The sequence below is a fragment of the Galendromus occidentalis genome, unplaced genomic scaffold, assembly GCF_000255335.2.
Source record: "Galendromus occidentalis unplaced genomic scaffold, Mocc_1.1 scf7180000077128, whole genome shotgun sequence".
Classification (NCBI taxonomy): domain Eukaryota; kingdom Metazoa; phylum Arthropoda; class Arachnida; order Mesostigmata; family Phytoseiidae; genus Galendromus; species Galendromus occidentalis.
Window position 1 is genome coordinate 130628 of NW_003805116.1, and position 26289 is coordinate 156916.

Sequence of the window (26289 nt, forward strand, 5' to 3'; positions counted from 1 at the left end):
GAAATGATGAGGTAGCCCACCGGTTTGCGGGCCGCTGATCCCTTACGCCCGGCGTTCTCTCGAAAGTCGCCGCCGTCAGTGACCAGCATCTTGGTCCCACGGCCGAGGCAATGGAGGGAACTGCACAGTGAGGTTTCCCCGGATCAACTAAAACCCGAGCAAGACATCGAGCCCCCCTTTCGGACGACATTGGAACTTGCGCCAGGACGCCGAAGCGGGAGGGGGAGGCGGGGAAGAACTTCCATTTATTGGGCTGGGATCCATGAAGTCCGTCGAAGCCCAGCGCGATTGCGCGTGAAGAGAAGGAAATGAATTATTCGGCGTTCGGCTGCCGTGAGCGAATCGAGGATCGAGCGGTTCGTTCGCTATGCAGCAAGAGAAGAGACGAATAATAATGGGCCCCCCGAATATAAAGCTCGACTTTCACTTCCTTCCTCTTTTCGGTTCCGTGATAAATATCCAGGTCCGGTCGAGCCCGCATACCCGATTGACCGAAGCTCGACCGTAGTTACAAGGGGTGGAATGATGTCACTCGATAGAACGGTTACCTTCATTCGGGATACGAGTTATGCAGAGGCCAGACCACTTGAGAATCGCGACTGAACGGGATCAAACATCGGCGTCGCTCGGTGTTTATCTGAGTCAGCATTCTCGCAACCGAATTTCGATAAGGGAGTCACGCGAGGACTCCGCAACGAGTTGGGTGGAGTTGTCGGGCAAGTCCAAAAGGGTACCTCGCTCGGGGGAGTTCCGAGGCCCGGAGTTCCAACGTACGAAGATGAATGGAAAGGAAGGCATGCGAGCTCCAGGAACTCTCTAATGAATTCGGAGCGAAGGACTGTCGACGAAAGATTCCAGCGAGTCGGGAGCGTGAAGAACAGGGTTCAACGAGGCTGATTCTGAGCCTCAAACCCGTGCTTGAACCGAGGGGGTCGTGGACGGCGACAGGTTTCCGGAGCAGGACCATTCGGCTGTTTTGCTACGTAGTCGAGAGTATGCAATGAAATTCGCCCGAGTCGACTTTCTGGCGATGGTCCCTTCTTCGCGAGTGAGATGCGGAGTTACGATCCAAGGCGGTCTGGTGTAACTCAGCTCGGTGAGTCAGACCGCGAATCCGCTCGATATTCTTCTTCGCCCGGGGATTCCTCATTCTCTTCGCTGATTCAGATGCATGAGAATGCGTGTTCTACTTCAGCGGACTTCCCAGGGAGTTCCGAGTGAAGATGGGTCACACCCGGATGAGAGGTTCTCTAGTAATTATCTTCGCGCTAGCACCTATTTCGAGGAGCTCTCACGAAAATGGGCTCAGGCTCCGGGCTGTTCTTGAGGAATTCAGAAATGTGCTCAGGCTCTACTTCTTGAAATTAGCCGACATTCGACGTCCCGATCCCGCTTTTCTCGCATCGGAGAATAGTAGGCACAGCGGCATATTCCCATCGGAACCGCTGAGCTCGATCGAGAATGAGGCTCCATGAAACAGCCTCCAGCCTCAACATGGATGAAGGCTTGACTGGAATCGACCGGCAGAAACGAGAACAGGCTGCACAGCGCAATCCGAGCTGAATCGGGTGGTCTCGGGGAAGCCAAACCCAGGTCGCAGGAACAAGCGGAGGGAGAATCCGTCGCGCAAGACGAGGCCTGTCGGAGCATCAACCGCTTCCGGCAACAAATAGTAAGTTCACAAAACGAAGGTTGGGGATCAGGGATGCTCATCGTGGCCTCGAGCGACGCACGCAAATGATCTCTGTCCTGACGTATCCTCGCTCCCTGCTCGCCTATCCTCCTTCTCGCTAGACAGATGCGATCTGCGTCTTTAATCTGCAATGTGTATCCGACTTCTGAGCGATTTCCAGCAATGCATTTATTTCATCGGCGTATTCTGAGGCGCTCAGCAACTTCGCCGTATTTCCGCCGGAAGTCGCGTGCGGTACACCGAGAGAATGACGATCGGAGCATGTCAGCCGAAGGATTCAAAGCCTCAGGATCCTCGATCCTGGCAAGGTACCATCGGTGTAACCCAGAGAGATGATATCTGCGTTACCGTAATTAATTTTAGAAGAGAGACGCCGCTGGTCGATGCGGAAATACGCCGACAGGTACGTCCGTGTGGCCGACATCATCGTATTCCACATCACGATCGACATTTCCCCGGTAATGAATTCAGGAGCGATTTTGAACAGGACCCGAGTCGTCACGTCGATTGGTCGCGCCGGTTTTAATGAGTGTGCTCAAGATTTTCGAATTGGAGCTTTCTTGAACCTGAGCCTCTTTCCCCCGTGTCACCGTTGGTCGGACCTGGGTTCCGTGATGCCGTGTCTCTTTTGATTAGCAAGCGAAAACACGGAGCTCACACTCAATGATGAATGTTGAGCCTGGAGCAATTAAGCAGGTAGATCCGTACTCATTGCTAGCTGCGTGAGAAATGTCCGATTGACCGCAGGGTCAACGACCTCTGATAGGCGGTTCGGAGAATACGAATTACGAGTTCCTGGAATTCGGGGCTCCATTGCCCTCGAAAATGAGTTCTGGAAACCTGCTGAGACATTCAACGTACTCCCGAATGTGGCACTCGGGGCGAATCCCGGATCCAACAGCTGTAGACAGAGCGGGAATTTCTCAAAAACTTAGAGAAACTGTACCTCGGATACATTTCTCTGTTCGTCGAATTAATGAGAAACCGCCTGTGAGCATTCAATGAAACGGTATGCTGAGCGGGATCCCATACGAGGGCTGGGAACCACACCACGGTGTACGGTTCTTCGCAGCGCTCGACGTTGCAGCAGACGTAGCGGCCCGTACAAACGCAGTCGTCCCTACCCGCAAAGGAGAACGCTTTCCACTATGAGCGTCCTCGGCTCACCTGGATTCGAGAGTAGAGCAATCCTGCACCTTGTTCGCACTGAAAATCACTCACTAACTAATCTCTGGAATCCGCACTCGGACTAAAACTCACAGTCACCCGTCTTCGCTTCACAATCACTTCTGATGCACGCAGTACATGGTGCTTGCGACACACGTACCGTGCTGGGTAAACTCGCGTGCTAACCCTCCTCCGTCGTGGGGAGGACTGCACGATTCGAACGCCCCCTGGACCGCAATGTCAAAAGCTCCTACAAAACATTACGACACTCTACCCTGCCCCGGCCGGGATTCGGGCCCAACGTTGCTCATTCCACCGTCGGCCGCGGGTGAGGAGGAAGGAAAAGAAGAAAGAAAACGGTCTGAGTCTATGCAGACTTATTCTCCTCTGAGCGATCGGATGATCGAGGCAGAAGGGAGTTCTCGCGGGCAATCGGGCCTGGTTATCGAATTCCCCGAGCCGGGCTAATTTTTCGATTCGGCATATGGACGATATGGATGATCCATAAATCCATTTCTGTGATATAATCGAGAGGGGTCGACTTTCCGCTGACGTCGCTGCTCCGTAAGCGGCAGCGAGCTCCTCTCCAGAACACAAGAAAGTACTTCTCAAGGTTTCCCTTTTACACCTCTCCAGGCACATGTCGGAGTGGATTCCTCAAGGCTAGACCGACCGAACTGTTTCGTCCCTGTGAATGTCGCTCCGAGTATTCACCGATTCACCGCTCCCAATGAAATCGTAATGCAGCTATGAGCGATTCTCGGGGTGCAGCTCCCGCATACATCGGGAGCAACCCACATGAATTACTTTTCCGGATCGGGGTCGTGCCTCCGACGAAAATAAAGGAGGAAGAAGTGTAAAGTTGCTTTCCGTTCATCGCAAAATCATCAGAAGAACGAGGAATTGAATGATTGTCCACCCGAGGGAATCTAAACGAGGAGAGAACTCTTCCGGGGAATCAATTTTCCAAGCTCCCTGCACCCATGTGTTGTATGAAGACAAATCTGATCCGACGCGTGACAAGTTCTGTATCCATCGACATTGAGGCCGTTGAGGAACAGTCGTTCCCTCAGAAAGCATCACATTATCCACACTTGCAAGTTTGATGAAAAAATCGCGATTGGGACCAAATGCGTCATTTTCCGCCTCTGGAGTGACCACGGACCGCCGTTCACGGAAGCCGCTATCGTTTCCGAGGCTTGCTGCTAACCCGGCGCGATGAGCCCATGGGGGGCTCGAATCCGAAAGGAATCCGAACTTTCCGGTCCTCGAAACAATTTTCGATAAGCTCCCGATCCACAGTCCCTCGCTGAAGGGGATCGGTCAACCGTGGAAATGCATCTAGTTTTCTCGGTGCTTTTTCGAACAGCCAGTTAGTTGGGAACGTAGCGTACGCCATCTGCGGAGAGCTGTGCTCGGCGACGGTTTGGCCACAGAATTTTTTTTTCTGTCATAGTGATACTGGTTAGCCAACTGGCTCGAGCTCAAGCAATCTCATCTGAACGAGGAGCCGAGGGAGAGTATCCGGTATAAATTCAGACCACTCCCGGATCGAAGTAGGAACATTCAATCAACTTCGATAAGCTCAACATGCAGTCCGTGAGTTCATCCGTAGCAACAGAAGCGAAACTTATTCCTCACACCTTCGAGAGCAACGGGATTTTTCAGCGGTGAGCGGGCTTTTCCAAAAAGCGTCTTTTGATGTACTTTCACAGTTGGTTGTTTTCGCCGCTATCGTCGCTGCCGCTTCGGCTTCCCACATCGGCCTCGGTCTGGGCGGATACGGCCTAGGTCACGGCGTCCTCGCCGGACCCATCGTAACCAAGTCCACTGTTCTCTCTGGAAACATCCAGGCCGCTCCCCTCGCTGTCCCTCTGGTATCTAAGGTCGCTATCGGCGTTCCCACCATCTCCGCCGCTCCTCTCGGACACGGTATCGGTCTTGGCCACGGTATCGGTCTTGGCCACGGTATCGGTCTTGGCCACGGTATCGGTCTCGGACACGGAATCGGTCTCGGGCACGGGCTCGGTCTCGGACACGGTATCGGTGTCGGACACGGGCTCGGTCTTGGAAAGGTCTGGTAGAGTCAGTTTCTTCATGTAAATAAATGCTGTGTTCAGTTTCATTTGGATCTTGCCGTCTGTAATCTCCGCATGATAATCATTGATTTCGCGACTCTCTGAATCCCGACACTCGAGTAGAATTTCATCACTCGAACTCGCCGTGTGCTGCGAATCCCACGCGCATGTCTCTCCACGATGAGAGCCTCTCAACCGTCCTGACACGGAACATGGCACGAGAAATGAACGTGGAGCAATCCCATCCTGGGATCGGGTCTGTCACCAGTATATATTCCGCCGCTATTGTGAGGCCCTCGCATTCACGTATGGATTCTTCCCCTTGCCTTATCCTTACGAAGGGTTAGTATCCGATCAGCGGAAGTGAGCAATCAGGCTCCCAGACATCCATTAATCTTTCTGTATGGGCTAGCGTGTTTGCTTGCAGAGACGTTATATACCGAATCAGCGTACGCGAGGGATCCTAGCCTGAAGATTATTGATTTGCGGCTCCTCATAATGAAGAGACCGGAAAAAATTGTCGGAAATTCAGGGGTGAGCTACGGGTTCTGAGATCGTCGGTCGATCGCGATGGAAGAGCCCGTCGGCGTCGTTGCTCGGATGCTCGTCGAAATTGGACTCCGGTGAGCGGCTTTCATACGAGGAGCTTCCACAGAATCTGCATGTTCATCACTCTGACACATGAGCTCGATACATATACAGAAACATCGAGATGCATGAAGTTCGACCGCTCTGCACCATCGTAGGAGAATGAGGTTGGGGAAGCTGCCCACAAGCAGCGAGCGTCGAGAGCTCGACGCCGACCGATCGCACTCAGCACTAGAGCGCAGCGTAGATCTGGGCAAGCGGTCACGCGTTCTGTGGTGATCCTTGATCTTCTGCCATCGACCCGAAGCTGCGAACTGCACACTGCGGCTCGAGTAATTCCAGTCGCCGTTGCGGTGTACTCACTCTTGTTGCCGTAGCTCCGACACTCAGCTTATGAACTCAATCCTTATCATCGGATGACACATGCTCATCGTTTCCTGGCGGATCTCGCTCATGGGAATTTCGGCGCCTGGGTGCCCTCGCAGAGCGCGAATCTTCCCCAATCGAGATCACAGATAATGATTCATGTAAGCTTCGAGATTCGGCAGGTCGTATTCCCTGATCATAATGATCTGAGCGGGGTAGTAACGGAGCGCCTCCGCCCTCCCCTGATGGTTCCGATTTTTTTTCTGCGTCGCAGGGAATGCGAGGAACTCGACGGCGGATGGAAGCGCCAGCTTTACGGGGAGACATCTACTCTCCTCTTCCGGTATCCAATTCACGGAAAACTGTCAAGCCGTATACCGTTCGTCAATGAGATCCGAAACAGAAGGAATGTCTCAATTATCGAACGATTCCGCAGCGGTGATAATTCTTTGATGTACAGGAGAATTCTGAGTGCCAGAAATATTTCGCCTATTGATAAAGGAACCGCTTGCCAACGCTGGTCATTATTGACCTTGAGCCAAGAACTCGTCAGAGCAGACAAGCCCAAGAAGTGGGACAGCATTCGGAAATCACCTGATTTTTTGACGTGAAACGTCTTTAATCTCGTCTTGGGGGGCGCGTTCAATGTACTTCGTCCTTCATGTAACGATTTAACGCCGCTTTTGGAAGGCTAGAACCTGCTTAGATGAGCACAGAATTTGTTCACGATAGTGTTGATCGATAGACAATTTACGGGTGAATCTCGTATTCGAATATGAATTGGAACTGAGATTGTCCAAGGTGTCTACCATTCGAATTTCCGAGGTACTAAAAAACAGCGCGTTTACTCTATAAATATGCCTCTAGCGTCCTTCAACGTTCATTTTCGACAGTGATTCGACGAACAAAATAAAGTTCGGTTCATGACCCTTCCGTTCCACTAGCTGGTCAGTACCTAAGGGTTCGAAAAAGGTTTTATTTCGGAAGAAAAGATATGGGAGACAGCCGGATGGTCATGTATACGCACATCGTTTTTTAAATAACCATCTCCCGTGTGATTGTTCTCCCTTCGAGTTCAATCCCACGAAACTTCGAAGGAAACCTACATGTTTTCAACAACGCAGTACTCGTTGACGGCTATTAATTTATGCTGCGATCACCCGATCATCAACCATCTCAATGTGTAAAATCAACATCTCTTTACACTGGGTAAAGGGGGCGGACAAATTCAAGGGCGCATCAAATCGAAGACACCGATAAAAGTCTGGACCAAAGGGACAGACACCGGAAAACTCTTCAATTTCGTCCTGAGCGACATGAGCGGAGACATCAATGTGATTTCATCAGGGAATGCCGCAGAGGAAATCTATGAAAAGATCACAGTGGGTAGCTGCATCAAAATCACCGCGTTCATAGTAAAAGCAGCAATTTAAAATGACTGACCACGCATGCGAGCTCCAAATGACAAAGGTACAATGACCCATGAGTGAGAAATAACGCACATATATCCATCATACGAATCATGATTGAAAATGCGAACTCATCTTCCAGTTGAGCAAAATCGTTCCGATCGCAGGAGACGATTTACCGGAGATCCAATCCCTAACTACAATCCTGAGCGATCTTGCCACTAAGCCGGCGAATTCGGTGATTGATATCCGAGTCGTGATCTTTGACGTGAGGCCCCCGCAATCGTTCACCTGTCACGATGGAACGAGTCGGCAAAAACAAATTATAACAGTGTTAGATAAGAGCATGAGGATGATCAATGTCGGTGTTTGGTCGGACTTCGTGGGGAAATTCGATGACAAAGAAGGACAGGCCGTTATCAACCGAAATCTGCAGATTCGCGACTATAAAGGAGTGCGACAACTCTCGTCAACATCAAACACAATGCTTGCCGCAATAACCGACACGGAGACAAGAGAACTTCAAACTTGGTTCGAAACCACGGGCTGCGAGGAAGAGTTTGAGGAGGTGAACCTCACCGGAATAATTGAATAGGAGATTTGATAAACATCTATCACCAACAATATTCGATAATATTTGTAAAATGATTGTGTTGAAGTAGAATAGGAATAGAATAGGACATAGAGAATTGAGGGTTTTGTTTTCAGTTGAAGGCGTTTCACGTCCACTGACGGTAGTGTCATGACACTACCTACGTGAAATTTTTTTTCCTAGACAATCGGAACTACCCCGTTTCTTCTGGATCGGTAAGACGAGATTCCCAACCTACATGAGATCCCTGACGACACAAACCAGGAGGCAATTCTGTTCACATTGATAAAGCGGGGCGAATCTCTTACCGAGATTTCTCTGACGACGCATTGCAGTCCTGCCCCGTCTCAACCCACCGCTTTTGTTGTATCGTTGAAGCGGCGGAACGCGCTGCCTCTGGCACCATTTCGTTTGTCGCCGATGCTCGTCACCGTCATATTCGTTCTGTTCGGGAGAAACCATTGGGCTGCGCGTCCGACGGAGCCTACCTCCTCTATGTCTTCGCCTTTTAATCTGCGTAAGAAGCTCTGGAGAAGAAGTTATCGGACGCGACTGTGGCGATTAGGGCCATTCAACCTCTGATGCTGATCCGGGAATCTCTGGAGAGGTATTCCGATCCTCACATTAAACGGAGCTCGATTACCTCCTCGAAGTCGTCGACGACGATGGCGATCTCCACGAATGGCGTCCTCGCTCAAAAGCCTTCGATGGAATATTATCAGTGCTGAGAGGCTCCAGAATCGCGAACCACGACCGAAGAAAGCAAGGGACCGCCTTGTGGACCCTTCGCGGTCGGATTTGGTTCCAAAGGGTGGATAAGGTCGACATTCTCATGTGTTAAGTGGGCTGAAGCAGCTGGTGAGAATTGATGGCAGGTAGGCTCCCTTCCTTCACGCGATCAATCAACTCGGGATTCCGAGCAGCCCAGAGGGAGCTTCCTTGCGGATTCCGAAATTCCCTGCCTCCATGCGCCTCATCAGGGGGACTCGCCGACCTACGCTTTCAGTACTCTCACAATCCGATCATTGAGCTCTACGCTATCAAAACATTAAGGAACGAAGGCTACGAGCAAGCTACAGAATCCGAATCCGATCTCGATCATTCGAAGGTAGAACAGTCGAGCTCACGTCCCTTGGCAGATTCCGAACCGAAAACCGTGAACGAAGAGCATGGCCGACTGATGGGCTTCCCATCGCCGCCTTCCGTGAGGGTATATTTCCATTTATCGCGCGGACAGACCGCGTTTCCTCGGTCGTACCCGCGAAGTAGTCCGACCAGCCAGCCGAGTGTAGGCCCATTGATATGTTTTTCGGGCCAGAACGAGCAGCTTGTGTTTCAGTTGTGGGAGAAACGATTCTCATCGAATTATCGGGTCTTTATTTCCTGATCGATTACGATATCACCCGCATCGTTGATCGATACAGCTGTCCAAGCTCGTGGGGCGGGAAGGAGTAAATCTAAGATTCAATCAATCACGAATAAGAGTTTGTCGTAATTATCAATAGCTTCGGACTGATCTTTTCGGAACTACGGCGAATATTCTCCCTTGTTCGCTAGAACTCCAATCGCACTCGATAGCATTTGGTATATTCGGCGGCCGAGGGAGTCTGCTTTATCAACGAAATGAATGACTTCAGTGAAGATCACGAGATTGAGTGCGTTCATGGATGGAACTGATAGATATCTCGATTCGGAAGCATGCGTCTTGTTGGAACGAGTTCTGAGCCCAGTTCTCTGCCGATGGAAGACGCTTATCGACCGGTAGAAAAGACCTCTCTCGCGAACCAATGCTGAAAGCCTCCCATTCATATGAGTAACTGTGTGCATCTATAAGGCGACGGAGCATTTGAGATTAGATCCAAATCAACAAGGATTCGAGCGATGCGTGGACCCGTTGAAGGCTTCCGACTACATGAACCACCGCGAAGGGGGAATGACGCTGAAAATGATCTCTCATTCGGTAGCGGTGGGAATATCTTCCGCATTCGCGTGGCGTGACTCCTGCTCACTCCGGGGCCCTAAATGGCCTGAGCAGCTGTTAAAATGCGCATTCAGTCCCACTTTCACTATATCTGGGGATCTATCGCTGATTCAAATGCAATTGCTTATCGGCCCGACGCGCTTCGTCTCGTTTATTGATTCGGAGCACGTATGTAGTTCTGGGTGAGGGTTTTTTCTCTGGGTGCATTGAGCTGATTCGCCAGAATATGAAGTGGTATTAGTTCCACGGAGATCTAGCCGGCACGCGAAGCTCGCAAGCGAGAAAGTTTCACCTTATCCGAAATTCCGCAATCCAACATCTCGTCATCCTCACCTCTCTCTGAGCGAGCCATGTTCGGACGCTTGATCGTGGCTCTAGGGTTGACGTTAGATGGGGTGCTTCTCGCGAGCGCAATCGAGAAGGCTCCGTTGTGCTTGACGTTCGACGATGGCGGGAAGTAAGTTCACGGTCCGAAACAATCGCAAGTGTTCATGAATAAATACACCGCTTCCGAGAACTCCACGGACAAATTTCAAACTACCAAGCGAATGATTGACGACGATCCCTCTCAAGCTTCTGCTCGGCTTCCGAAATGGCTTATGGGAAATTTCTGTCGAGCGCATTGAAAGCGGTTCTGCAGATTCCGGTCGAAAGCCAGTCAAGTTTCGATCCACAACCCTTCAAGTGAGTTCAAAGCGGGATCCTAACGCGAACTGAACGGAACTCCCTCCCGGCATATGCTCGGGAATATTGATAGACGTAGCTTTGCCGTTCTTACAGTGAGACGATCCTACTCCCCCCCGATGTCCCTATCACGACAGATGAGCTCGACAAAAAAGCAGTGAAAGTTTTCGAATTCCTAAACGCGCCGGAATCCATTGTGAAGATCGGAAATGATCTGTATACCTCAGCGATGGATGGAATCTACAAGGTCGATTGCCTCAGGAAACATGCTTCCTATTGCACGCACCTGCCTTACCATTCTGCTTTCCTCGCTTGGCTCAGAGTCTGTGCGGTGAGAATATCAATGATGATTAAACCTTAAAATCTACAATGATGTCATTTCCGTCTACCGTAGGTTGACACCGTGACCGGAAAAGAACGGAAAATCTATGACGGGAACGCCGATTGTAAGGAATTCTGTAGTCGACCCCTTGGTATACGGATCCACAAGCGAACGATGTACTGCGCTGACCTGCTGAAAGGCCTCATCGAGATCGACCTCGAAACCGGTAGGGCATGCCATTGAGTCCTATATCAGACGAATCAGCAAGCGTCAAGGAGTATCTCACCTGAAATCGAATTCTAGGCGAATTTTCATTTGATTCTAGATCAGAACACTAACTCTTCTCTGCAGAGAAAGCGAAGGTGCTCTTGCCCTTGGGTTCATCGGTCGGCGGTCTGGAGTTGTTTTTCCCGAACGACGTCGCTGTGGATCCAGAAAGGCAGCTGATCTATCTATCCGACTCCGACACGAAGCGGAAATGGGACTATTACATGTTCTCCTTGTTGGACTTCCAAAACAATTCTCGGTAGGCATTCAATGAGAATAAGAGTGAAAAGTTTTCTCTACCTGAACGAGCGCCCCTGACTAAAAGTACTCTCCTCCACAGTATTATTCAATTTAATCTCACATCTGGAGAAGCAACGATATTTGCGGACGGACTTCACTTTGCCAACGGGATACAAATCTCGAATGACAAGAAATCCCTTCTGGTGAGCGAGTTCACATCGAGGAGAGTGATGCGATTCCCGTTTGGCGGGTCCCTACCAGGTAATGTGTGTGCTGGGGAACCCTCTCGAGCCGTCTCCTGCTCAGAGCCTAAACTTTCCTCAAACTATACCCATCATGCGACGTGTTTAGGATCCTATCTCCTAAGACGGTATCCCCATAGCGACGGGATCGTTGTTCAGTGCTTACCTTCCTGGTAACCCGGATAATATACGACCTTCTAAGAAAGGAGGATATTGGGTCGCTCTGGTCGGCAGTCGAGCAGATGGAACAAGGACGTTGGTTGAAGAACTACAAGCAAGGCCAGCAGTCACGAAACGGATCCTGAACTGGCTCGTTACCGCGGGCACATTTCTAGAGTCCGTGGGGGTTCTCTCTGGAAACAAAGCATTACAGCCCACTGCGAACGAGGTGGGTCATTCGGCATCGGCACGTTTACGGATCCTCGCCGGCGGCGCGCGGCGTCCCGATTTCACACCCTTGCTGTATCCTTTGTTGACTCTATTTTCTTACAGCTGAAGAATGGGAACATTCTTGGGAGCTCAATTCCCGCATCTGGCGCTATCGCGGAACTGGACGCTGAGGGGAAGGTCCTACGAGTTCTTCACTCGACGAAGTTCGGTGATCTTTCCGAGATCCTCGACGACGATGGCGATCTCTATATTGGAACTTATCTTCATCAAGGCCTCCTCAAGCTACCAGCGACCGCCGCTCACAACTGAGGTCCGCGGAAAAATCATAGGATATTCCAGCATTACTGAGGGAGTTCGAAGAGATGCGCGATAGAGCTCCCCTGAATAAACAAGACCTCTCATCGTCCAAACCCTTTCTTATCAACAACCATGCATCGTCTTCGCTTCTATTCATCTATCGGATCCTGCCTCGGGGTTCCGGCAAGAATAGATCTCTGGGACAGTGTCGCATCGCGAAGTCAGACTCCGTCGGACCGTCAAGGATCCCTGTCCCACCCTGCGAGCATGGCGAGCTCCGCTGAGCTCGAATCCGTACAAACACGAAGAGGCAAGATGTTCTTTGTCTGACAGATGGGAAGCCGGGTGATGACGATAAATTTTTCGGGATGGATACCGTGGGTCTATCCTCTGAACGAGCTCGAGTCGTAGCGGCGATCTTATACCACAAAGCGAGCAGTGAAATCTCTGGAAGTTCTACGAAGATGTCCCATACATATCCGGCACTTCCTGTCTGGCGGCCCGACGAATCACAACGGCCCCACCGCGGAGTAGCCCAGATATTTCCGTCGTAGTCGACAGGAGGGATCGGATATCGTCGTTGATGAATTTTGCAATCGAATCTAGTCGAGAGTCGTTACTCCTCCCTAACGAGATGCTGATCAATTGGCATGCGCCTGGAAGGGATGGGCGCTTCTAATTCCATGAATTCGATAGTTTATGATATTATGATGACCATTACATAGAGATCGCATGTCCGGAGAGGTGATTGTCTTCCAGCGCCATCTTGGGAACACTACTTATATTGCATTACTCTACCAATTGTGACCGGTCACTATAATAATAGTAAAGAGGATGGGATACGTATAAGCATTTCGGAGTACGCGGTTCGACTGCTAGAATACTGCTGTGTGAATGCAGTGCGCCTGATGGCCCGGGCACATATTACGCTTAGAATCAGGATGTTTTAAGCATTCCCGTGTGGACTGATGCATGCATCGCTCATTTTTAAAACTGGAATGTCTATAGAGCGAGAATTCTTTATCCAGCAGCGAGGAAACTTTCGTCGATCACCTCGTGATTGTGAGACTTGTAAGACGACTCCGATGCTCATCAGGGCTTGAAGATAACAAGAGCGGCCGCTGTGAGCGATGCATTTCCGCTGCTTCCAGAGACTCTTCCAGAATCCCATACATCTCTCAGAGCCCGGTGATCTCGTGCAGCCTCAGGATGTGCCTGAAACTCTTGATTGTCTCAATCGCCTTGAGGGGCGTGATATCCATTGGTCGGGGAACTCCGACTTGCCCGAACACGGATGACGGGACTGGGTACGTTCGATATGCAGCATTGAAGTGAAATCGGATGCATGGATGGAGTCGAGGCCATCCAGGAGACCCAGAGGGTTCGGTCACTCTCCAGACGGAGGCGGTGAAGAAATACCGAGGCCTGTGCATGTCCGATATCCTCGGCTGAAGCCATGGTTCAGCCGACTTTTTGGCTGGTCTTCCCGATCGACAAGACTCAGATAACGATAATGAAGAGCAGGCCGGCAATTCGCATTTCTACACTCCTCCTGAAAACGATCACCTCGAGATAATATCTTGAACTCTCCCTCCGTTTTCCGATCCAAGGCTATGTTCCTTCATCGAAGCATCAAACGGCGCGGCGATCCCGGAACTCCTACAATCGATGATGTCAATGCGCGTTGATCGTAAAGGTCTGAAGCAGTTCATTCCCAACAGACTTGAGTAAGTCTCGTTTCCCATACTCAGATTTGTTTTTGCTCGGTCCGAGACCCAGAATAAAGCATATATAACGGCTCCAATCGACGGGACGACCTTTTCCTCGAGATCGAGAATTGTTTCAATTTAAACCCGGACGATTTCGAATTTCGAAGGTATCCGAAAGTTGAACCTGGAGGTCCTATAGGCTCGAACGAGAAGCTTGATGAAAATTCAGAACGTCTCTTCAATTTCCTCTCGGGGCCCGAGTCGATTTCGATTGTAGATAATTTCCTCTACGCGGCGGCTCGCGACGCTATCTACAAGGTAAGGACGTCTGAACTGTGAGGGAATTATGGCGGCATTGACGGGGCCCATATTATAAGAGTAGCTATCCCTATCCTCGGTGTCCCCGCGTTTGAGAAGAAGGAGACTCGAAATGAGACTCCTCCGGATCCCGTGATGTTGTCGTATAAGCGGTTTCGGCTGTAATTTGGCGTCTATGTATGTATGGGACGGGAACATCCGTCCCTTTGCATCCGCGAAAACGGCTCGTCACACGGAGCGGGGATTTTGAATAATTGATAACGTATTCGCTTTTCCGCGAGTTTTCAGGTCGACCTCAGGAGCGGTAATCATACGGTTATATTCAACGGGAACGAGAACTGCGCGGTGGACGGGGCTTGCAGTCGCCCGCTGGGCTTGCGAATAAGGGGGAATCAACTCCTGGTCGCGGATGCTCTTAAGGGGCTGATAGAAATCAACTTGACCACCGGTATTTGTTGCGAGGATCCGGACCCAGAGCTCCTCTCAGAATGATTGCTGAAACCTGACGAAAGAAATACCTACCCGGATCTCGAACACTCCACAGAGTCGATGGAGCGCCTCGGGCAAGATCAACGAGAGGAGCCTGAAATATCTAAAACCTATACTTACAGGTGAATCTAGAGTCCATCTCGCCGTAGGGTCTCCGATTGAGGGTGAGCCGCTCCTGTTTCCCGATGATATCGACGTCGACTGGGAGAAACAAATCGTCTACATGAGCGACGGTAGCACCAAATGGCCTCTGGAATACTGGGCTATGATCGTACTGGAGATGGAACCTTCCTCGAGGTGCGAAGCTCAACAGGAGATTCTGGCACACGGCACATTCCTTGCTACTATCAGAGACATTAGTTGTCTCTATCGTCGACGTCGCCTGATCCGATCATTAGGATATTCCGATCCAGTCGTTCGCAAACGACTCCCGCATTCCTCCTTTCCGGATTTCTGATCCATTCTCCGAATTAAAAGATAATCTTCCTCAATAGGATAATTCGTTATGACATGAAGAGCGGCAAGGCGGACGTCTTCGCCAAAAACATCCGCTTCGCAAACGGTGTCCAAATCTCTCACGATAAGAAGTTCCTGCTAGTCAACGAGCTTTCAGCCAGACGGATTCTCAAATATCCTCTCGACAGTGCCGTTCCTGGTGGGTACCGAGTAACGTACATCCCCCGATTTCGCTTTGGAAACCAATTTCCTCCTCGGGAGGAATTTTCGGACTGATATGAAGGCTTGTTGAATTGATGTACCACGACAGCTTCCGGGGAGCCCTTCACGAAGCTCCTACCCGGAAACCCCGACAACATACGACCTTCACTCAGTGGGGGATACTGGGTCGCAATGGCGATGGGTCGACCGAACGGCAGCCGAAACCTGTTGGACGAGCTCCAAACTCGACCCGACCTGTCCGAGAAACTCGGCAACTCAGCTCTGAGCGTCGGTGGATTGGTACGCAGTATCGGAGTCTTGTTGAACAACACCCCGCTTCGCGATTTGGGACATAAGGTGAAAGGATTTTCCAATTTTCCACCACCCTCTCGGATTTCGGCAGGTTGCGTATGTGATGCCGGACTTCCGTCACTGATCCGACTTCACTTATTCGTTCTCGCAGGTGGCGACTGGTGGGATAATCATGGAAGCGATTCCTGGGCACGGATGCATCGTCGAATTGGATGTGGATGGGAATATCGTACAAACACTCCAATCTTCACGGACGTTCTTCCTCACGGAAGTTTGTGAGCGTGAAGACGGTCTTTATTGTGGCAGTTACCAAAACTCGTTCCTTCTGAAGGTCCCAAGATCCACGTTTAGGAATCCTTGAGGTGCACTCCGATCAGCAGGAGTAGAGCACTGATTCAGGATACGAGATTCTCCCAATGGGATTTTCTCCGATCTTCTTGAACTCAGTTTCGAATAAATGAATGTCCCAGAGGTTGAGTCGCTGCTGATTCTCTTCGCTACCCTGGCCAATCATGTGCCAATCATCCGAAATTACAATGGGTCAGGCACCCAGTGAGGGCGAAACCCATGGATAGCGGGCAGAATGCAGTAGGTAGGACCGAAATAAGATTCTTCTCGCTCTGATCTGAGGACTTCGATAAGTCGATTGGGCGAACAAGATTGAGAAAGGCACATCGCCTCCTCGCGTCCTCGTCTATTTGTGGGATCACATTTCCTAAATCATATAAGATCATGCCGCGTCGGCGCGGCGGGAGGATGTCCCCGGCTACTTCTAGAATCTTCGCGACTCAGAAACACAGCTAGAGACCAAATACTCGAGATTTCGCTCCTGCGGAGTCATCTGCGTACTAGGACTCCCACACATGTGAAGAATTCCGCCCTGAGGAATCGAGGGTCCTCCATGTAAGACCCATTTAATCATTCGCACGAGCATGTATACACTTCGGGTCTATTTGATAGTCATTCTTCTCATACGGCATCATGCTGTACCTCTCATCAAGAAGAGTCCAGAGTTCTCTCCCATTCTATTATACCTTGGATGAATTTGTATTCAAGAACATCTTCCATACTGAAGAAAGACTCACGAACTTGTGGCGTGGCGATGTTGTGCAATGTCTTGAGGAATGATTCGGATCTACTGTTGGCTAATTCGAATAGTTTCGCTGTCCACAAATTCTCGACTGCATGTCGGCCGAACAATTTCGTCCCCGTTTTCATATCGTCGTGGATGCCAAAGCAGAGAGTCACATACCCCACATTATGATTAGGAGGGACTTTGATCGGGACCGTGAACAGCACGACACGATCCGGAACGACGACTTTCCCACTCTGAAGTTGGCAGCCCCACAGAATGACATCATCCCCCACGCTGAGCTCACTGCAGTCGCCGAAATCACAGCATTCGATTACGCAACGACCCCTGAACACCACCCCTTGAGCGGATAGGCGAGAGAGTATGTTTATGTTCGGACTCTGGTCAATTGAGATTTGTTTCTTGAAGAGGACATTGCTGCACAGATTATCTAAATACTCTGTCAGAGTGCCGATATGATAAAAGTTGGATCGAGCCAAGACAATCGCTCTTATAGGGAACTTTTGGAGTTCTCTCTGTAAGCTATCCGTTGACTTCGGAGCTCCACTCCCAAGGCAGGTCAGGAAATCCCCGTAGGCACAAATTTCCCTGTTCAATGGCCGGTTAGACTCGTAATATTCGATGAGGCATCTCATGACGTCAGCACCAAAAACATAGGCGCTGTCGGTGAAGGCGGAATCCCCGTCGACGATTGCGTTCGCAGCTCGCATCTCATCCAGCGACGGTTTCTGAAGCACCCTCAAACAAGATGCGATGGTACATGCTGCATAGATTGATTCCGGAAGGATGTACACTCCATGATCCTTGGCGATGGAAAGATTCGATGGATGTGCCAATACCGTGAAGCCGGATTTCTCGATAGCATGAGGTCCGTCTGGAGGGGAAAACACGTCCTAAACTATATATTCACGCTCGAAAAGGACTGACGCACTGTAATTTCCCAGGTCCGCCTACCAACCTATCGGCAGGGTGCAAGAATCTAGATACGAATAAATCAAAAGTCTCACCTACTGCGAATGTTTCTATGTCATCAGATGCTGTGAGGAAAACACCCGAGGACATCTTCCTACAGAAAGGTAGATACATCGCTAATTTGATGTCCAACATCCGTCCGCAGGGAAGTCGAGCGAACAACTTCCCTACAGCCGAGTGTTGAGGCAGGCGCCGGCATTGTCCTCCGGTGTGAATGAGCAATATTTTCTTGCTGAACAAATCCTCGTTCCATAGGCTTTTGAGCATAGTCAGAATGTTCATGGTGGCTCCCCCTGATCCTGTGGGCAAGAGAAACTAATAATCAGAAACTCTGAAAAATCAGAATCCTCTGGAGTTCCGGGTCCCTGGACGATTCTCGCACCACGAGCGCCGTTATTCGCCCTCACCCATTTTATAGGATGCATCGTCTTCGAGGGCGATGTAGTCAACTAAAGGGATGGCCTTATCCGCTTTCAGCTGCTGTATCCGGGTCTCGATCGCTTCACGTTGGGCTGCATCTCCTACTGAGAAGACTACGGCATCCCAGAAGAGTCCCGAACACTCTGCGGCGGTGAGACCTGTTGGGGAGAAGACACGAATACTCTTCAGCAATAGCTACCAAGTATCGAAATCCAAGGGGACTAATTCGAAGCCGATGAACTTCCGTCAGTGGATACGTCGGGTCTGGAGGGAGCTTCTCAATCGAGGAATTAATCTAAAAACCTTTCAATGCACTGTACTGCTCAAAAATGAGGGTCATCTCATCGGTGCAATCGAAACCTTCGTGGACACTCATAGCTGATCCTTTAGGTGCAACCTGCAGAGGCGGAAGCGTTTTCCTGAGGAATTTTATAAGAAATTCTCCAATGCGGGACGTGTACGAACAATAAGAAACTCTCGGAAACCAACCCCGGTTCGCTGCCACAACGCTCAACTTACCCAACGATCGCGACCAACAGAGGGGCGTGACGTCGGCGTGACTGCCCGGTAGTCATAGGTTGACAGTAGCAAGAGACCGACAACTGTCAGTCACCCACGTTACGCTTTGTTATTGTAAGCAGCGGCGGTCTTTGCGGATTCAACTCGCAGACGCCGATCGTCCCGAATCGCTGTGCCTCTGGATGACGGAAATTCGATCGGCCGACGCTGAATCGCCCATCGTCTCGGCCGTGGCCGGAAACATATCCGCAAGGGACAGACACGACTCGCGAGGAGTGAGAATCCGAGCCGGTCACCAACGGGCTGCGGTGAAAATCCTGAGGACAACCTGCATCACATAGCTGACCCTCTGGACGCAGCCTATCGGGACCGAATTCCGGGATGTCATGGGTATCGATGAACTACTCAAAAGTCTTTCGCCGGATGCGATCCTCCGGCGTGTTCGATTCGGTGACCGGCGGAGGGTGAGGGCGGTGTTGTTCCGTGGACGATGACGACTTCCTGAGCGAGAACCCACATGGCTCTGAGACTGAGATCGTTCTGGCATCCCGACACTTTCGATCGTCCTTCTATCCGTCCCGCAAGAGGATTCCGCCTCGGCCGTCACTCTGGTCCGGAACGACCCTCACAACCACAAGCGCGCGCGTGCGGCATACGGGGGCTTTCAATCAAACACGCAAAAGCTCCCATGTAGCAGACGATTTCGGGAGAGAGGACTGACGACGGGAAACTGAGTTCGGGAGCGAGCCATGTATCGAACTTCCTCGGAGAACCGGGCTATAGCGTCACGGAGACTCGGCCTGTTCGATGCGTTGATCCTCCGGAGCGAATCCCGTTCACTGAAATGATCCCGAAAGTTCCCGGCTCGACGCCCTCTCCCACATGAGTTTAGGGTAAACAAAAACATAGTGGTCGCACATGTGCTGGGAGTTAGAAGGTACAACTGGCCGTGCCCCGTCCGCAGCTTGCGTCAGTTCTCCGACTTGAGCTGAGAAGTCGATAGCGTTGTTACTCTCCGGTGAGTATCAGCATTGTACGGCTGATCCTAATTCAAATGAGTGAGACTCCGACTCCACGCGGCCAACCTCAGCTTGATCCGCCTGATACGAATGTCCATATTTAATACCGACGAAAGTATGTATTATCCAATCCCGTGCTCCGCGCGTGTGACAATCTTGGTGGGATTGTGCCTCGTCGAGATCCACTGCCCTGGAAGCGTCGGTGACGCAGCTCGATCGGGAGGCGGCACATTTCTATCTCTGTTGCCGACGAATCCTGCAAGTCCCGGTTTCCGTTCGTTCCGTTACAGTCGCTCCCGGGGTGGGTCTACGGGAACGATCACTTCTTGATTGGTGCTATCCGGAGGCGATCCGGTTTAGAGAGCTCCGCCTCTGGGCTTCAGCCTGTAGAGAACTTGAATGCCCTGATGCTGAACGTAGATTCGTTCGTGTGAGACGCAAATTTCTTCTGTCACCAGAATGATTCCTTTGTCAGGCAAGGAAGCTATTTTGAGCGGAAATGTCATCTTTCGCGAAGTCTCAGAAGACAGCGCAGAGAATTCATAAAGAAAGGCATCAACTCGCAGACCGGCGGCATCTTGGAGCGCTCGAGAAGAAAAAGGTGTGTGCCGTTCAGATCCTCGGGTCGGCGGGGAGCTCTCCGCGCAGAGAGCTGCGGGCGCATCCGATGGCCCTCCGTTTCGTCGGAGCCGGTGTGACTGAATCGATACCATTTGCAGGACTATCGGGTTCGAGCAAGAGACACAAATGAGAAGAAAGCCCAAATCAAACGTCTCCGACAGAAAGTTTTGGAAAAGAATTCGGATGAGTTTTACTTCCACATGAAAAATGCTGCGCTTGTTGACGGTGTCCACCAAGATAAGGTAATTATTCTGGGTAAGGTGAACGTGATCGTATCTACTATAACCTCATCGTCTGATGGTCTCAACCCTCCCCCTTAACGTAGGTCAAAGGTGAAGAATTTTCGGACGAGCAACTCAAACTGATGCAAACACAGGACTTGCGATACGTACAGATGAAACGTTTGATAGAGACTCAAAAAATCGAGAAACTCAAAGCCAACTTGCATTGCATAGGGCTAACAGAAGAGGTGAGAATATCACGGATCTCCTCCAATGTCCTGAGGCGTAAACATCACGTAGTCTTCGAACCTTGCGTTAGATCCTCAGCGTTTATCGTCAGGAATTTCTCGTTTCAGACTCCTAATACACACACCTTCTTTGATGAGGAGGGTAAGCCCATGAAAGACGTAGATCTCGGCGAGAAATTCCAAACGACGCCGGAGCTCGCAGAACGTAAATACAATCGACTCTCTTTGGACGACTTCGGCGTAGACGAAGTTGTGCTGAAGGAGGAGGTGTTGAAAGACGCTGCCAAAGAAGCGAAACGAAAGTATCGAGAACTCGAAAGCAGGTTTGTATCTCTGAATGCATAGCTTCCGTCGCTCGAAACTCTGTTCACAATAATTGTGCTCAAGGGCTCCTTCGGTTCCTACAAAGGGAACATTGCTTGTGCCTCGCACGTGCCGGCGAGTTCAGATAATCCGAGTGGGCATTCGCATCGCTGCGACCCCTCCTCCTCGCTGCTTCGGACTGAGATGGTATTTTTCACACATATTTTTTTTTCTTATTTCCCTTTCCAGAGTCAAACGTGAACAAGCGCTCCGGGTGCTTGAGGAGAAAGTTCAAATGAAAAAGCTTCTCCTCGACAAGAAGCATCCCCCGAAGGCGCGCGTCGTCGAGGGCAGCAAGTCGCAGGCACCGGTTTACGTGTGGGCGAAAGAAAGGAAGCGATAGTTGGCCGAATTCGACTGCGCTTGACGCGATGGTTTGAATAAATTGATGTTTTCGCCAGTCGATAGCGATTAGCTCAAGTACGGAACCGAGGAGCCAGGAAACACGCCCAAAAGAGCGATTCTCGTCAATACCTGGGCCGGGCTGTTTGAGCGATCGTCAACGAGATCGCCGAAATCACTTCAATTCGACTAGTACTGATAACAACGCATCATCTCAGGATTTTATTTGAAGCTAAAAGAGGAGACCTCTTCATTTACACATGGTATCCGATGAGCGATCCCTTGCCGATACACTCGCCAACAAAGAAGAGGAAGTAAATTTCGAGACCGACGAGCGTGTTGAGAGTAGCTTCTCGTACGGTGAGGTTCTTCCATGCCCCGGTACGTGCCGATCTCATGATTTGACCGAAACCGGCGAAGACCTGAATAGGGGGAATCTTGTCAGAATCTGAATCGTGCCCGTGACGGGAATCGAATGTTTCCGATGGGCAGCAAGCCACAGCGGTGAGAATTCCCAGATAGCAAGGAGTTCCCGACCAAGGAACTGGGGAAGCTGGACTTCCGGGAACTGACCTGCGGGATCTCACGGGGAGAGGGTGGAATCAATTCAACCTTGGCATTGCTCACGAATGTCGCAAAGGCAGGTCTGGCACCAGCTTTGATTTGGTGAGCAAGCGCGACCAACTGAAAAAAAAATCGAATCATGAGACTCCTGCTCCTGGATGACAGTCGTGAGTGAACCAATAAGTCAGAATGCACACAATCTCCTCTGTTCGAGCCAGCCACAAAGGAGGAGGAATCAGGAATTCGGAGAGCAGGGAGAGACAGCCGAGGGGTTCTCAAGTCTGTTCTCCCGGGAGGGGAGGAAAGGGATACCATTCCACCGGAACTTCGAGTCGAGCACCGCGCCCGACTCAGGATCGAGCCTGATCCGAGCTTGTTGTCTACGAAGGTGAGCCCGCCCATCCTTCGATGCTAGCGGTAGCCGCTCCGCGATAGCCAGAAGCATGTTCTCCCAGGATATCCTTCCCCGAGCTCGTCAACTGGCCACATTTCTATCACAGAGGTCACATTGGCACCGCTGATATTTCGTTCCGATTCCGGCACACGACAGATTTCGGGCAATGTCTCGGACCTCGGGAAGAGGCCATGGATCTTAATCGATGAGCCACGGAGTCTGTGAGCAAGAAACAATAGAAGAAACGAGTGAAATACTAACCCGTTGTGAGAGCGACATCTTCGGACGCAGCGCAAGGGCAGCGAAACGGCACTGTGAAGTTTCGTCTGCTAGCTGTTCCGACTCCTTGTTTTGACACGCCTCTATCGGGAGGTCTTTAGGCGATCGTGTTCTGGCCGGGTTGATGCGTGCCTCTGGATTCACTTCATGAGCTCAACCGGTTTCTGCCTTGAGACAGTGAGAAGCATCTGATGATAAGCGTATGCAGTCTCTCCGCACCCCGTGAGAACGTAAAATATCCGGAACCGCTCCCGGCCTCCTTCCCGGGTACGCTACTATAGCGAATTTCCAGAATATGGAGAACTTCGACCTTAAACCCCATGACTTCTGAAGCCGAAAATTTTTTGTTGCTTTTTGACTTCGGGGAGCTCTCCCGTTCGCGCTTCTTTCATCGTTCTATCTTTTATCTCGCGTTCCTTGCAAAGCTTCGCAAGAGACTTATAGCCTGAATGTCGAGAGTGCCGATTGACTAGGAACGGCGAGAATTTTTCTCAACGACCGCCGTGTTCAATGGATACTTTGTGCAACGAGCTTTCTTAGGAGCGAACGCTCGGCAGCGAATCAAAACATCGTGGCCGGGAAGATTCGAGCACTCCACAATCTGAATCGGAAGGATCGTGAAACGTGTGAGATCGACGGCTGAGAAGCTTGTATTTTCCCACAAGAGCTATCCATTAGAGTAAAGTTCGTTCGAGTCATTCTCCGATGCCGTTTTCGATCCTCCGCCATTACCGATTTCTGCGGCGAAGAATATTTAGAGACATCACTCTTGATGAGTACCTATTCCTATGGGGACAGCTTGATGAAGAGCTACCCCCCGCTGTGTGTTCGGCTACCCAGTGAACGAGTTCAAGAAGTCGTGAAATTCATTTCTTGGATCTGCCGGGAAATCGTCCCTGAGATGAAAGACATATGGTCCTTCGATTCAGTATCGCAGGGTCGTATGGATCAATGAAATCGTGAACCATGATTTTCTCCCGGATTGGCCGTCAGCAGCTTCTCCGAATTCGACGATTTGTCGACTCGATTCCTGCTTTTGATTCGAATTATTTCCCCGTAGGGATTCTTGAGATTCAGTAGATTGACTTACACCGAGAACGTCGTGATCGGACGGAGAAAGCAGTCACGCATCTTCCGCGGTATTTACCCGATTCTAGATTCGGGGCTCCCGAAGTTCCTTGCATGGGACTCCTTCGTCGCTACAGAGGATTTTCTCTCAATTCCGGAAGGAACACGGTCCATCGCCTGCGTCGTATGACGGCGATCATAATCAAACACGGGATCTCGAAGATAGTGCCGCCTAATTGGAGGGAGCACGAGTAGGGGCTCGAGCAAAGTCGAAAGTCTCGTCAAGATTTCGGGGGGAGGAGCAGTACTGTTTGAGGGAATCGAGAGGGAACTGAAGGGATGCGTTTCGAAGAGAAGAGCACGCAACAGAGGTGTGCGAATTCTAGACATGTAGAGGCAGCCGTTGGAGATAATCATCGGAATTCATGGGGGAACTCGCTCGAGCTTAACTGCTTCATGCGAACGGCTACACAAGCTCAATTACCTTGATGATTCAAACAGACAAGTGCACCCAATTGATCCACCTGTCGCATCTACCCCCTTCGACAAAGGGAGGACTTCATTGCGCGAATGGTGCCGAAATCTCTTTTTTTAGCTACATGAGGGGGCTGTAGAATCAGAGGCTCACCGCATCCTATGTTCGGATAGGGTGAACCCCGTATCCGGTTTTCTAAGCGGAATCTCAGACCGTCACTATCTGATTGAAATCTCTATTTCCAAACCGACCAATGATAATAATAAATAATACTTCATGTAAGGAATAAATCCCGACCGTAGTCATCCCGAGAGTGGTCTTTTCGGTCAGGGTTTTCATGGAAGTCAATCGGACGAGTCAGATGAATAAGAATATCATGATATCATGATAGAGTGGTCCCAGGATGTTGTATAGTGCGTTGAGTCTGATACCCGTGAAGTTATAGTGGGGGAATCAGGGAAGTTTCAAGTAAATGACCGTACTTCAAGAGGGCTGTCGCCAGCGAAACTGTTCCTCGGAAGGAAGGTCCGGTCTCGGTTGGATCTCCTACTTCCAGCCAAATCAGTAACGATCTACTCCATCAACGCTTCCAGCGAGACCTTTGATCCCGTGCAATCGAGGAACACTCCGAACCCTACTCGAGCAAGACTGGTTAGTATTCTCGAGTTGAGAATACTAACTCAGCGGAGTAGTATTCTCGACTTGACTAATTCCCAATTCGAATTCCGCGCTTGCGACGACGCCTCCCCGGGAACGGTGCGGCTGCGGAAGAGGGATGATGAAACGAACGAGAAGCGCCAATCACTCTTCATCCGGCTCTCAGACGTCAGACGGTGCTTCACATCGGCGAGGATGTCGATATCCTCCGTCGATGTTTCCTCCCGTTTTTTCTTCAGGTAGGAATCGGAATCAGCCTTGGTGCTCTTGAAGACAATCACGGTCTTTTTTTATCGGGTGAGACAATCTGAAGTTCTCGCGAAGCTAGTTGGTTTCTTACTGAGACCGTCGATGCGAGCTCCCTCCGCTTGGGAAAAAGTTGAACGATTGCCCTTCAACGAGTCAAAGAAGCAGCTCGGTAGTGCTCAGGGATAGGTGGTGATCGCGCGAGATGCGCCGCTGATTTCTCAGCTAAGTCTACCCACGGAGTGGGAATACTGGATTGAAATCTTTCACCGAGGTCAGAGATCAAGTGTATCTTGCAGGCAAGTAGGCGGTATCTGAAGTGAAACCAGTGAGTAGAGGGGCGTCTGGCCGCGGCTCCCTCATTTGTTGTCTTCCGCTTGGTGCGCTAGGACGTGTCTCGTGCGGAATGATAAAATTTTCCTGCAAGAGAACCTCCGCGGTCCGCCCGGTGAGTCACTATCCCGCGAAAACTTCGCGTGCAACACCTGTTGTCCTGCGGGGACTGCGATAAGCGAGTCGCACAGCCCTCTTGACGCCCATTCTGCCCTCTCGGACTGGATGCCAAACGGGGGATTGATGCCGCGTCTGACACGTGTCGCCAAGCTATATTCACTCTCGGCCTCGACGCTGGGGTGAATAAGGCCTAAGAGCTCTGCGCACCGCCCCCACACACCTAGCTTCGTTCCTTCGCGGTTCCTGATCCGCTCTTAGAACCCAAGCCAAACTCCCCTGAGCGAACCGTCTAATTCGGGCCCATTTCGGTCCCCTTTCCGCACAATTCCGCTGCGATCCTCTCACAATTGCGGGATTCCGCCGCCCCTCACAAGAATGGAGAGTTGATTAATGTTGGAGCGGCAGATTTTTTTTCAAAATATTCGTCCTGGCGAGATGCTTCCGATCCAATACAGCCGACACGGGTCCTGAGACGCCGGAAGCGCGTCCCTCTGACAGGACTGAGCTCGAGTATTCCTCGCCTGTCCCGAGCAT

The 26289-nt window shown here is 50.8% G+C and overlaps 6 protein-coding genes across 6 annotated transcripts; 4 read left to right on the forward strand and 2 right to left on the reverse strand.

The window, feature by feature from the left end:
• Positions 1-4386: 4386 nt before the first annotated feature.
• LOC100906402 (cuticle protein 64) lies at positions 4387-4979 on the forward strand. Its single transcript, XM_003741187.2, has 2 exons — positions 4387-4459; positions 4576-4979. Exons 1-2 carry the CDS (start codon positions 4451-4453, stop codon positions 4942-4944), a joined length of 378 nt encoding a protein of 125 aa, XP_003741235.1. The 5' UTR covers positions 4387-4450; the 3' UTR covers positions 4945-4979.
• Positions 4980-10466: 5487 nt separating this feature from the next.
• Positions 10467-12328, forward strand: LOC100898687 (adipocyte plasma membrane-associated protein-like). Its single transcript, XM_003741216.1, has 7 exons — positions 10467-10558; positions 10655-10889; positions 10953-11106; positions 11232-11406; positions 11488-11648; positions 11770-12017; positions 12122-12328. The coding sequence occupies exons 1-7, from the start codon at positions 10467-10469 to the stop codon at positions 12326-12328; spliced, it is 1272 nt and encodes a 423-aa protein (XP_003741264.1).
• A 1155-nt stretch (positions 12329-13483) lies between these two features.
• LOC100898831 (adipocyte plasma membrane-associated protein) lies at positions 13484-16162 on the forward strand. The gene is made up of 8 exons (XM_018638669.1): positions 13484-13623; positions 13927-14043; positions 14193-14343; positions 14632-14791; positions 14955-15247; positions 15310-15487; positions 15599-15846; positions 15953-16162. The coding sequence occupies exons 1-8, from the start codon at positions 13526-13528 to the stop codon at positions 16160-16162; spliced, it is 1455 nt and encodes a 484-aa protein (XP_018494185.1). The 5' UTR covers positions 13484-13525.
• Positions 16163-16797: 635 nt separating this feature from the next.
• LOC100898977 (fucose-1-phosphate guanylyltransferase) lies at positions 16798-18928 on the reverse strand. The gene is made up of 5 exons (XM_018638670.1): positions 18806-18928; positions 18590-18683; positions 18274-18444; positions 17902-18165; positions 16798-17768 (listed from the first exon to the last, which is right to left on the reverse strand). Exons 2-5 carry the CDS (start codon positions 18660-18662, stop codon positions 16798-16800), a joined length of 1479 nt encoding a protein of 492 aa, XP_018494186.1. The 5' UTR covers positions 18663-18683; positions 18806-18928.
• Positions 18929-20323: 1395 nt separating this feature from the next.
• LOC100899122 (probable U3 small nucleolar RNA-associated protein 11) lies at positions 20324-21620 on the forward strand. The gene is made up of 5 exons (XM_003741219.1): positions 20324-20425; positions 20544-20687; positions 20771-20914; positions 21023-21237; positions 21467-21620. The coding sequence occupies exons 1-5, from the start codon at positions 20324-20326 to the stop codon at positions 21618-21620; spliced, it is 759 nt and encodes a 252-aa protein (XP_003741267.1).
• Positions 21621-21828: 208 nt separating this feature from the next.
• On the reverse strand, positions 21829-22888 carry LOC100906693 (ATP synthase subunit g, mitochondrial). The gene is made up of 3 exons (XM_003741189.2): positions 22839-22888; positions 22193-22303; positions 21829-22041 (listed from the first exon to the last, which is right to left on the reverse strand). Exons 1-3 carry the CDS (start codon positions 22854-22856, stop codon positions 21874-21876), a joined length of 297 nt encoding a protein of 98 aa, XP_003741237.1. The 5' UTR covers positions 22857-22888; the 3' UTR covers positions 21829-21873.
• Between the last annotated feature and the right edge of the window lie 3401 nt (positions 22889-26289).